The sequence below is a fragment of the Mus caroli genome, chromosome 1 (assembly GCF_900094665.2).
Source record: "Mus caroli chromosome 1, CAROLI_EIJ_v1.1, whole genome shotgun sequence".
Lineage (NCBI taxonomy): Eukaryota > Metazoa > Chordata > Mammalia > Rodentia > Muridae > Mus > Mus caroli.
This window is the reverse complement of record NC_034570.1, coordinates 90,438,208-90,450,925: the sequence shown is the minus strand read 5'-3', so window position 1 is coordinate 90,450,925 and position 12,718 is coordinate 90,438,208. Positions and strand designations below refer to the sequence as shown.

Here is a 12,718-nt window from a genome sequence, read left to right as displayed (position 1 = left end):
TTTGAATGAAAAAGCAGAACCCTTAGCATAAAAATAAAAAATAATAATATATTATATATATTATATATGGTGTGTATGTATATGTATATATAGTTTTACATTTTTTATTTTAATTTTTAGACAGCCTTTGATTGCGGGCATGTACCTTATGATGTCTGTCAACACTGTTATACCACCAGGAGAGAAAGGTGAGGAGTGGCCTCTTAATATTTACCATTATCTCATCAACTAACCTCTAAGAAGAGATATATAGCGCAGTCTATGAACTTGTAAAGTGGACAATGTCTAGATATATATCTGAAAAATAAATCAGTTCTTTAGCATCCTTGGATTTTAAATAGATTTTAAAAATCATTATAAGCCAGTAATTTATTGCTTTTCCAATATTTATTTATAGATATGCCAAAATGAAGGTCCATGGTTTGCTGGTGTGTTGTATAAAGACTAATTTTATTGCACAAATCAGCCAATCATTCTTTACATGTAAAAAGTTAAGCTGTATAATATATAGCCGTATAAACTATTATGTTGGGAAAAAAATCAAAAGGCTGGAAAATCCAACACGGCTCAGATTTAGTAATTAGATATACTAAGTTCCCTAGTTGCAAAATGGAACTATCACACAATTCTCCTAAGCTGGAACAAACTACAAGAATACATACAACATCAGTGATTCAACAAAAATATCACACTGAATGTAGTATGTTTGTTTGAGTAAGAATCTTTCAAAGTTAATGTTGATATGGTTTATCTATTACTATTTTTAAAATTGACTTTAATGTACTATTTATTGAGTCTTTAGTATTTGTTAGACTGTAAGAGAGGAAAAGCATATAGAATGGGCCTATTGTAAACACAAGCTACCAATTTAGTGACTCTAGGTAATTATATTCAATGTTTAAATTTCTTTTTTGCACTAACCTAAAAACAAACTTAGGGTTTTTTCCATGGGATAAATTTCAAGAAAAAAGACAACAAGCAAGCCATGGCTCCCTCCGCCTTCACACGGAGTACTTTGAGTTGGACCTTGTCATTCTGTTATTGAATAAAATAAAGGTTTGAGTGGAAATAGGATCAAAATATACAGTATGGAAAAGATTTGAAGAAATAAATGTGAGGCCAGAGGCTCGTAACACATGTTAGTAAAATGTGTGACACTGAGTGATACCTGCTGGGTAATGAGGGAGCGTCCCATTCACAGGAGAGCCAAGTGCAAGAGCCTGAGACTACCTCACTCATACTTCTAACATAAATAAATAAGTAAATAAATAATAAATGAGATGTTTCCCAACTGCATAGTGACTTCTCTCTGTGCCTTTGTTCCCGCAGTAGTGAATTCTGACATTTCGTGCCATTACAAAATGTATCCAATGCATGTGTTTGCCTACCGAGTCCATACTCACCATTTAGGTAAGAACGGAAGCTGCATGTTAAATTAGAAATACTCTCATGTGCTTGCTGGAACTGTAAATATAGAAATCAAGTTATGCTGGACCTTAAATATATCTTATCGAATTCCTTGAACTCTTATGATGCTTCATTAAGATAGGCAACAGTTTGAAATCTTAAATATACTAAAGTTTTATTTTTGAAAAGAAAGTTAACTATTGAATGTGGCTCTGGGTTTCCAAATCATTTATTATAATGCTCCATTCTGATTGCTGTTCCTCAGGTAAGGTAGTGAGTGGATACAGAGTAAGAAACGGACAGTGGACGCTGATTGGACGCCAGAGCCCCCAGCTGCCACAGGTGGGTAGAGTCTATCTTAATTCCAACAGTAAGTAATTTTTTAATGCCTTTTATAAGTCTTTTGTGAATTTCCCTAGAATCCTGAAGTCTGTGACTCTGTCTTCACAATATCTATATAATATTAATTTCTGCTTAGAATTTCCAGTTTAATACTTCATCAGTTCTCTCGATATGGTGGCAGTTCTTTTCCTTTTACTAAGGGGTATTTTTATGAGTTCTGTGAGAATTTCATATAATTTACCTTGATCATGCTCAGCCTCCCCAGCCGATTTCCCACAGATCCACCAGACCTTCCTATCCACCCAATTCAAGGTCTTTGGTTTTTTTAAAGCCACGAAGTCCCATTTATTTTACTGAATGCTCTTCGGAGTTGACCCTACCCAGGAGCAGGGACCTGCCGAACCAGGAGTCACACAATTAGTGAAAACTGACTCTGCTCCCAGCAGCCATCAAATGACAGCAGTTCCTCGGTCCCCCTCAAAGAGACTTCATGCCTACCTCCCCTACCTCCATCCTAAGACTTTGTCTGGCTTGAGCTGGCACAGGCCTTGTTCACCTTTTTACCTCATATGTACAGCTGCCCTGTTCTGTCCAGAAATCACTGCTTCCTTGAAGTCACCCACCACCTCTGGCAGTAACAACCTTCTGCCGTCTCTTCTGAGGAGGTCTGGTATGATCTGGACATCCTAGTTAAGAATGAGCACACCAAGCCTTCTTCTCTGCGTGTTGACCACCTGGGGTCCCTGTGAACTGCCATCTGTGCAAGACAATGCATTTTGATAAAGGTTGAGCAATGCACAGATCTATGGGCATAGCAATGTCACTAATTACCTTAATGTGATGTTTGTATTTTCCACCCTATCATTATTCAGTCCATTTCAGAAACCTCTGCTTCCAGTCTTATTGGGGGTAGAGGACTTTATAAACAGTGTTTGTTTATTTTAAACTCTGGCACTTGTGCTATAGTGTGGAACTGATGAATTAAAAGAGAACTCATTTTATCTAGCAATTCTTTTTGAAAGGATCAGGGACACTCTCTGTGTGTTTGTCTTCATCCGTTCTACCCACAATGCTCTGAACCTCACATGACTCCAACATGTAATTCTTGTTTTTGTCTTTGGGGCAGGCTTTTTACCCTGTGGAACACCCAGTAGATGTTGCTTTTGGTGATATACTGGCAGCCAGATGTGTGTTCACTGGTGAGGGGAGGACCGAAGCCACCCACATCGGGTAAGATTCTGCACTCCCCCTATTCAGTTTTATCAGGTTAAGCCATGGACGTAGCTAACAGTTACCTCTGTGAATGAACTATACAATTTCAGTATCTTGAGTCATTATGACAAACTTGCACTGTATCACTCCCTAACTGATTGCTACGGAATGGCTCTAGAAAGTGGCCTCACTTGGGAACATTTCTTTCACTTGAGTCCTTTTTTCCTCACTTTAACCTTAAGCAGAATAACAACCACACCCATAATTCTTTCAGTGTGCTGATTTCCAGTCTGTAATTCTCAGTTGCTTGTGTACCGAGTGAGTCCCTTCCCTGTCCAATAAGTGAAGAAAGGAAGGACAGCAGCATTTCATGGAGTTTTCATGAATGATGGGTTTTCTTAGAACATGGGTTTCCATTTTATCTGAATGAGGAGACTATCAATTTGTATTAAAGAAGAAGCTTTCAGCCAGCTTTTCTAGTGTATTCCTTAAAGTTTTGGAGAAGACTGGAGAAAAATCAATAAACTTATTGACTTATCATAAAGGACGATAGGACAATATAGTCACAACCACACTGGAAAAGGGAAGGGGTCACACACTCTGTGACAGTCTTTGACACTTGAGGTAACAGGATCCAGCGGGTATTGATCAGCTGCTCTGTGTTCTGTGCTCTTGTGGGGCCACAGGAATGGTAGTTAAATGCCAGAGGTTATTTTGTTAACCTTCTCAGAAGTCAAGAAAGAGGTTCAAAATAAACATTTTCAAGAGCTCTGCTGCATGTATCGATTTGCAAGCTTAAGTGTGAGGCCCCAGAGTATTTTAGCCTCCCAGACCTTAACCATTTGGGTAAGGGGGCATCATTCCACCTCTGGCCAGACTGTGTCTGTGGAGTTGCCTCTCTGAAGTAATTCCAGCCATAGGCATCAACCGCTTGCTGCACTGCCAGAATGAGAAGCCCAAGTGGTCCCCAGAGGCTTCTTTTGGGTTCATGAGCCTAGAATAATTCTAGTCTTTGTAAAATTGTACATTTCCCTTTAAAATAATACTTTAAAATGGGGATATTACTCTATCCTTTTGTAACTCTCTGGTGAGATAAAGTAAACACTATTTTTAATACAGATGAAATAGAAAGGGATTATGGCAAATTAAGTTATTGGATGGGTTTGGATTTCGAATGTTTAATTTATACTAGTGATTTACTTTCTCCAGAATAATAAAGTAATAATGCATGTCTGAAGAAATCTAATGGTGAATAAAATTTTTATTATGATGCATATTACAGATGCATATAATGTTTCATGTGCCTTTAAAATTTCAAAAAATACTGTCTACAGTGTTTCTGTGTTTTGTACATTAACAGGTGTAGTCTCCAGGGTACAATAGGATCACAGCTGAAAATGTAAATGGCAAAGAAGAGAGATTTCTTATTAAATTATTCTTTGTAAACTTCCTTCTTTCTCTCCTCCCACCTAACACACACAGAGAGAGGAGGGGGGAAAACAGAGGGAGGAGAGAGAGAGAGAGAGAGAGAGAGAGAGAGAGAGAGAGAGAGACTGACTCACTGGATGTAGGTCTGACCCAGTGCTTGAAGCAGTTTGGTACAAACAATAGTTGCTCCAGGCTAGTTGGGAAACTCCTTGACGTTTTTAGAGAATTATCAACCTGACTTTGGAAGCATTTTGCCCTATACCACCCCTGAAACCATGCTGGCTTTATCTCACAAGTAAAAATGTTCAGTTAAGTGATATTTTACATTAGCCAAGTTAGACTCTTGTAACCTTACATTTTTTAGACCAGAGAAATGTTTGCTTAGCTGGAACAATCATGATTCATTTCAAAATATTGCCATTGAGAAATAGATCCAAGTGCAGTGCTGCACACCCGTTGAGGCTGAAACAGGAGGACTGTAGGTTTGAGAACTTGCTGGGAATCATGGTGAGTTCAAAGCCAACCTTGACTCTGACTTAGCTTCATCTGAAGATAATATCGCAAAACAAAACAAATAGGCTAATTTAACAATCTGCATGTCCATTATGAGGGAATAGAAAAGAAAATGTGGTGTATTGCACAGTGGGACATTGTTTAGCCTTTAAAGGAAAAGAAAATATTACAGCATGGATGAATCTGACATTATGCTAAGTAAAATAAGCCAGGCAGAGAAACAAATGCCAAATGAGACTACTGTTTAAAATATTAAATCTATTTGGTATGTGTGTGTGTGTTATATACAACCACCTGTGTTGTATCATATGTGTGGAAATCAGAGGACCACTAGGAGGAGTCTGTTCTCTCTTTATACCCTGGGTCCTGGGTCCTGTTGGCAGGTGCTTTTAATCACTGAGTTGTCAGGCGGCAGTCTTACTTTTATATGTGCAATCTAAAAATGCTGAAGAGTTAGAGTAATAGTTAGCAGGACTCAGAGGTAGAGTTAAAGTAGGACTGAGTGGGAATGGTTGGTTGAAGAGTATACAGTTTTAAATAGACAAGAAAATAGCTTTTTTTATTTTCTGGTAGACAACAAAGTGACTACAATAAATAATATATATTGTAAAATAAATACATTTCAAGAACCTGAGTATGAAAAAGTGATAGTTCTGCAAGGTGGTGGATGTACCAAAGTATGTTCTCTGTTGGATGAATATGCTAAAACATAATATTGCTCCTAATACATGGCACCAAGATTTGTCAATAAAAACTAGTGTTAAATGTACTTTTTAGACATTTGTATTTAAGTCTGGATAAATTAACAAATGTACTGAAGGATAAAATGTTACACATAAATATATATTTGTCATAAATTATAAAATAATATATCTTAAAGAAGAAACTGCATAAAATATATAGTAATAACATTGCTCCAGTGAATCTGTGAAAAATACTTTACGCCTGTGGTACATATTTTACATTCAATGAGACACTTCTCTAAATTAATTTCAAATGTTTAGCCAAGTTTAAACAATTGGAATCTATTTAAGTCAGTCAATTAAACTAATTAAGTCAGCTAATCACCCAAAAATTTTAGACTAAATATCTACATTCGGATGCTTATCAGGTAGCATTTACCTGTTTAGTCAACTTATTGGTCATCTTTTCTCTTGAAATGTGTTATTTTGTGACAATATAAACAGAGGAGAATAATGACAATATATAGAAGATATTTGTCCTAAACAAATAAAGCATTTATTTACCATCTTAATTCACCGTTCGATGTTACTGTATCACATACAAAATAATGAGTGTCTCTTGTGACATTTTATGCTCTGGTATAATATACTCTGTTCATTGTCACCCACATTTCTTCTCTGGTCTCCTTCTTTCTCCTGCAGTTCCAGCTCTCTTCCAAAATAGTCTCCTTTCTACCCCATGTCTTTTGTTTGTTTGGTTTTTTTGTTTGTTTGCTTTTTAGTAGATGTTTTCTTTATTTACATTTCAAATGTTATCCCCCCGAAAGTCCCCATCCCATCCTCCCCTCCCCCTGCTCACCAACCCACCCACTCCCACTTCCTATCCCTGTATTCCCCTACACTGGAGCATAGAGTCTTCACAGGACCAAGGGCCTCTCCTCACATTGATGCCTGACAAAGGCCATCCTCTGCTACATACATGGCTGAAGCCATGGTCCCTCCATGTGTACTCTTTGGTTGGCAGTTTGGTCCTACTCATGTCTTTTTATTAATCAACTTTTTTAAGTGCAGTATTTGCAAAGTGGAAGGTATATGATTAAATACTTACCCCTTATCGTGCATCTTTAAAAGCACTTAGATTTCATAAAACAAAATCTTTAACATCTCATATTAATTTCCCAGGTTAGTATGACCCATTCTGGTTATATTTAAACCCAGTTTCTGTTAGGGCTGGGGGAAGATACCATTGAGTTTGCAGAGTGTCACTGACTACAGTCTCAGCATGACCTACAGACTCAGGGGTTCTCTAGTGATTCATTTCAGAATATTTGGCACTTTCTTAAATGGCCATTATGAACCTTTGTATTAGGAAATATTTTTATAAAAGCCTCCATGAGTCTGAAGTAGATGGTAGATACATAGATACAAATAAATATTTTTCAGAAATACCACCAAAAATATATGCATTTGAACTAAATCGTCATTCAGCAATGGTGGTTTATCAGGACCGGTGTATCAGAACATGATAAATTACAGGCAGTTATTCAGCAAGAATAGTCTCCATTCACCAGTCATTTCTTGAGATTTCCTGTCTTTCCAGGCCCACCAAAACACGTCAGATTTAAAGCTACTAATATGAAGTATACTAGTGTAAAGACTTTTGACAGTAGGTTCTCCTCCAAGACCCATGGCTTCACTAGCCTTTTCAAATGTATGACTTTGTACTTTCCAATACATAATTTCTAACTTATTCGTCATTTCCTTGCCTCTAGCATTGATGTAAAATTAACACTGGTTTCTTACTTTATATTCTAACCCTATACCAATTGCCCTCTCACTGGTTTCCTGGCAACGGGAGTAGCATGTTTTCCCCATCACTGGATAGGCTGATGGTTCTTTTTAGCAAACATTTCACAGTTTAGCTCCTTGTTCCCAGATTGATTACCTTTTATGTACACAGTCATATCGTCTACAAATAAAGATAGGTTGGCCTCTCCCTTTCCTATTTGTATCCAATCGATCTCCTCCAGTTGTGTTATTGCTCTAGCTAAGACTGCCAGTACTTTATTGAGTAGATAAGGGGAGAGTGGACAACCTTGTCTTGTTCCTGGTTTCAATGGAATTGCTTTGAGTTTCTATCCTTTTAAGGTTGATGCTAGCTGTGAGCTTACTGTACATTGCCTTTATTATATTGGGATATATCTCTTGTGTCCTGTGATGGTTACCTTTGGAAAGGGCCTCAATTGAGAAAATTCCTTCGTAAAATAGGGCTATAGGCAGCCCTGTAGGACATTTTCTTTTTTGTTTGTTTGGGTTTTTTGTTCGTTTGGGAGGGGTTGTTTTGTTTTGTTTGTTCATTTTTTTAAAAAAATTTTATTAGATATTTCCTTCATTTACATTTCAAATGCTATCCCTCTTCCTAGCCCAGGCATTCTCCTGTACTGGGGCATATAATCTTCGCAAGACCAAGGGCCTCTCCTCCCATTGATGGCCTGCTAGGCCATCCTCTGCTACATATGCAGCTAGAGACCTGAGCTCTGAGGAGTACTGGTTAGTGCATTTTCCTAATTAGTGATTGATGAGTGAGCACACAGCCCAGTGCAGATGGTGCTAACCCTGTCCTGATGGTCCTGGGTTCTATAAGAAAGCAAGCTGTGCATGTCATGTGGAGTAGTGCTCAGTACCCCTCCATGGCCTCTACAACAGCTCCTGCTTCCAGGTTCCTGCCTGACTTGAAATCCTGCCCTGGCTTTCTTTAATGGTAGACTATTATGCAGAAGTGTATGTTAAATAAACCCTTTCCTCCCCAACTTGCTTTTGATCATGTTGCTTCACCGAAACAATAGTTACCCAAACTAGAACATATCCCTAGTCTCTTTAGGATTTTATCACTAAGGAGTGATGGATTTTGTCATAGGTCTTTTCTGCATCTAATAAAAGTGCATTTTTGTTTGTTTCAGTATGTTTATGTGGTGGATTACATTTATTGACTTACCTGTGTTAAACCATCCCTTTATCTCTGGGATAAAGCCAACTTGATCATAGTGGATAATCATTTTGATGTGTAGAATTTGATTTATATGTATTTTATTGAGAATTTCATTTTGATGCATAGAATTTGATTTATATGCATTTTATTGAGAATTTTTACATTTATTTTCATAACAAATATTAGCAAATATGATTGATTATTTTAGTTGCCTCTTTGTGTGGTTTTGTCGTCGGGATAATAGTGGCTTCATAAAGAGAATTAGGCAATGTGCCTTCAATTTTTATTTTGTGGAATATTGAGAAATATGAGCATTAATTTGCTTTGAAGGTCTTACAGAATTCTCTTCTGGATCCACCTGGCTCTGGCTTTTGTTTCTTTGGTTGATTGGTAGGTTGATGTTGTTGGGAGATTTGTGTCCATTTCACTAGGGGTTATGGGTCTTGTATTAGTCAGAGTTCTCTAGAGGAATCAAACTGCTAGAATGAATCTACGTATATTGAAAGGGAATTTATTGCAAATTCTGTCTAGTCCACCAATGTCTGTCTGTCGATGGAAAGCCCAAGAAAGTGAGAGATATTCATGCTACAAGGCTGGATGTTTCTGTTTGTTCTCCGTATCCCTTTGACTCTCAAAGAATAGTCTCTAATACCAGTGACAGAATCATAGATGAACCTGCCTACAAGAGAGAGCATGCAGGCTAAAACCAAAAGAAGCTCCCTTCTTCCATGTCCTTTTATTATGCCACCACCCATTCCTCTCAGAGCACATAATTTTCTGACCAGCTCTAAAGCTGTTCAAAGATAATTTTGGATGGTGTTTTGACACCATGAAGAAATACACAGTGAGCAGGTGTTGGCTTGGGGTTGCTTCACTTCATGATTTGCTTTTATTGGGTGGAAAAGGCTGTTAAAATGACATATATCAGATTTGCAGTAAGAAGCCAAATGATTTCCGAAGCATCTGCAGAACTTGTCCTCATTGCGAGAGCTGATTCCCGAGGTCTCACGGGAACCACACATTTTCACAGCTTACAGGAATCACATCTGATTTGGAAAATATTTTTATTTTTTCCCCTTTTCTTGCTGATGTCATCTATGTTGCTATGGAAAAGAATTGATTGCTTCATGGCACTGCTGGAAAAACCAACCCTGATGAATTTCTCCAGAGCAAACAGTCTACGTAGAAAGCTGCTTTTTTGATTAGGCTTGCTAAAAATGGTTACAACTAATAACCGAAAGGGAATGTTCTTTATCCAGAATTAAGTTGCTATGCAAGCCTTCTGAAGTGGGTGGATAGAAAGCCTTAATTACCACAGAGAGACTGTTTAGACCTGGTAGTCTGTGTTGAGTGAGGAGGAAAGCATGCTTTGTAAAGGGTCTGGTGTTATTCCTATTACCTGGGACTGTTTTCTTGGAACCAGCTGTTCCACTGTTTTAAACATCTATACTTAGCGTTATCTGTCAGCTGTACAATACTACCTGGGTAGGATGTGCACTCCTTAGAAAAGATTACTCTTATTCACTGGGAATCGCTGCTCACCATTCTTCCGTTCCTTACTACCTAGCTCCAGTCCCACTGTCAGATATCAGGGATATACTTATGATGCTTTAGGAGTCACATGACTATAAAAAGAAGGCAGGGAATCCCAAACAAGTTTCTAGGATCTGGGCAGTAAGTGTGCTTATAAGTAATACATGAGATTCCTATTAGCGTATTTTAAATTTTACCATCTGTCCTCCTTTTGTTACTGATAGATTGATAATATACCCTGATTTAAAAAAAAAAAAAAAAAAAAACAGCTTAGGGAAGAAAGGGTTCATTAGCTCATAACTGAAAGTTACAGACCATCTTTGCAGAGAAGGAAGGGCAGTTGGAAATCAAAGCAATTGTGACATCCATAGTCAAGAGCAAAGATGCATGCATGCATGCTTCTAGGCTCCACACACCTAGGACCGGACCCCAGGGAATGGTGCCACCACTATTAGACCAGTTCTTCCCACATCAATTAAAGAAATCAACCAGTCACTCACAGCCAAGCTGACAGGTGAATCTAATCTAGATCATTCTCACTGAAACACCTTTCTCAGATGTCCTACAGCTTTTAGTATCCTCATGGCACAGGCTACAGTCATCTCAGAGTGGAGACTCAACTGAATGATCACCCAGATCTGATTAGTCTAGTGTCTTGCACTTAGGAAATTGTCTTCATTCCTAGTTGATGCAGAAGAGTCTAGCATACTGTACAGGACACTAAATCTAAGCTGGTGGCCCTGAGCTTATAAGAAAGCTAAGCTTGAGACACCAGCTAGTGTCCCTCCATCATGTCTGTTTTAAGTTCTTCCTTGAGCTTCTGACCTGACATCCTATAACCTGTAAGCTGAAATACACCATCTCCTCCCCTTTTCAGCTTTTGGTCAGGGAGTTCTCTTGAAAGCAACAGAGATGAAACTGAAACACCAGATGATTCTAAATTTTTCCAAGTTGATAACTGGAATAAACCATCACACCGTCACTAAGCAAATGCTGTAATTTTAAAAATGGAATTATTTATGTGTAGGTTTTATAACACAGTAGGTAAATAAAAAACAAAAAGGATTTATGAGGAAACCTGTATCTCTGAGCTACTTAAGTATCATTTTTTTATCTGTGATACTGGGTGATGTCCACAGAATAACCAGACACCAATACTTCAATGTTGGGTGGAAATACATCTTTGATGTTGGAGACTGTGATAGGTTTTAATGAGAAATATAAAATAGATGCAGTTCTTCTCTATTGAGTCCGCTGTTGGCAGACTTACAGGTTGTATTTTCTTGCATTAAGGAAGGGTTTGCTACGAGCACTTTCAATGTCCTGTCTCCTTTCCTCTCCCTACAGTGGCACATCTAGTGATGAAATGTGCAACTTGTACATTATGTATTACATGGAAGCCAAGTATGCAGTTTCCTTCATGACCTGTACACAGAATGTGGCTCCAGATATGTTCAGAACTATCCCAGAAGAGGCCAATATTCCAATTCCTGTAAAATCCGACATGGTTATGATCCATGGGCATCACAAAGGTGAGTCGGATGTTTAACTCAGTACCAGATGGTTTTCTGGTCTGTATTTGCCTTTCTGTGTCTCACGTAACTACATGATCAATCAATTATTTTTAGCTTCCTTAACCAATCACATATGCACACATATATTTCTTCCCTCTCTTTCATATTCAATCTCCACTCCCTGACATTTTTCCATCAAAACAATAAAAGAAGGCTCAGTTGATACAGTGCTTGGCACTAAAGCATGATGCCCTGGGCTCAGATCCCCATCACTAGTGTACAAAAACGAGACACAGTGGTGCACATCTGTAATCCCACAGTAGGAAGGCAGAGAACAGCAGGTTCCAGTGCGCTCCTGGCTACCCAGCACAACCCAGTCAGTGAGTGAGCTCCTGATTCAATAAAAGATGCTGCCTGAACATCCAGCATTGACATCTTGCCTCCACAAACATGCACACTCATGTGTAAAAACATCAACATAGACACACACACAAATATATGCACGCATTTACAGTGCATAGTACACACACAGTTTTCACGTACAAATAGACACTCAGCTCACGCACACACATATATGCACGTGTATACCACTGACACAAATGTAGCAAATATACAAGCAAGCACCCACATAGATACACAAATTCATGCATACACATACACACACACATACACATCAAATCTCAACCAGTGACAAAAAGACTGTTTTGTGACCAATCCCACCAATGTAAGTCTTTCTTCATATAATTCCTGTTTGTTTGTACTTTTCTTACCTGCTCATTCCTTAGGCGGAAATGACATCCATGACTTATAAATTGTACCACGCTCCAGATGGTTATGTCTGCAGCCATATCCGCATAGTGTGCCTTTTCAAGTGAAAGATAATTCTTGGCATTCCTTGTCTTTGCTCCTGAGGTTTGATTTTTTTTTAATTTTTTATTTTTTTTTTATTACGTATTTTCCTCAATTACATTTCCAATGCTATCCCAAAAGTCCCCCATACCTCCCCCTTCCCTACCCACCCATTCCCATTCTTTTGGCCCTGGCATTCCCCTGTATTGGGGCATATAAAGTTTGCAAGTCCAATGGGCCTCTCTTTC

General features: G+C 38.3%; 1 protein-coding gene across 13 annotated transcripts in view; it reads left to right on the top strand.

The window, feature by feature from the left end:
- The window catches only part of Pam (peptidylglycine alpha-amidating monooxygenase), a 265,774-nt gene that overhangs the window by 193,746 nt on the left and 59,310 nt on the right, over positions 1–12,718 (top strand). For all 13 annotated transcript variants that reach the window (XM_021177118.2, XM_029480198.1, XM_029480182.1 and 10 more), the window contains 5 exons: positions 121–188; positions 1,330–1,410; positions 1,673–1,749; positions 2,876–2,979; positions 11,455–11,639. In XM_021177118.2, the coding sequence (XP_021032777.1) occupies positions 121–188; positions 1,330–1,410; positions 1,673–1,749; positions 2,876–2,979; positions 11,455–11,639 (515 nt within the window). The remainder of the gene's footprint in view (positions 1–120; positions 189–1,329; positions 1,411–1,672; positions 1,750–2,875; positions 2,980–11,454; positions 11,640–12,718) is intronic.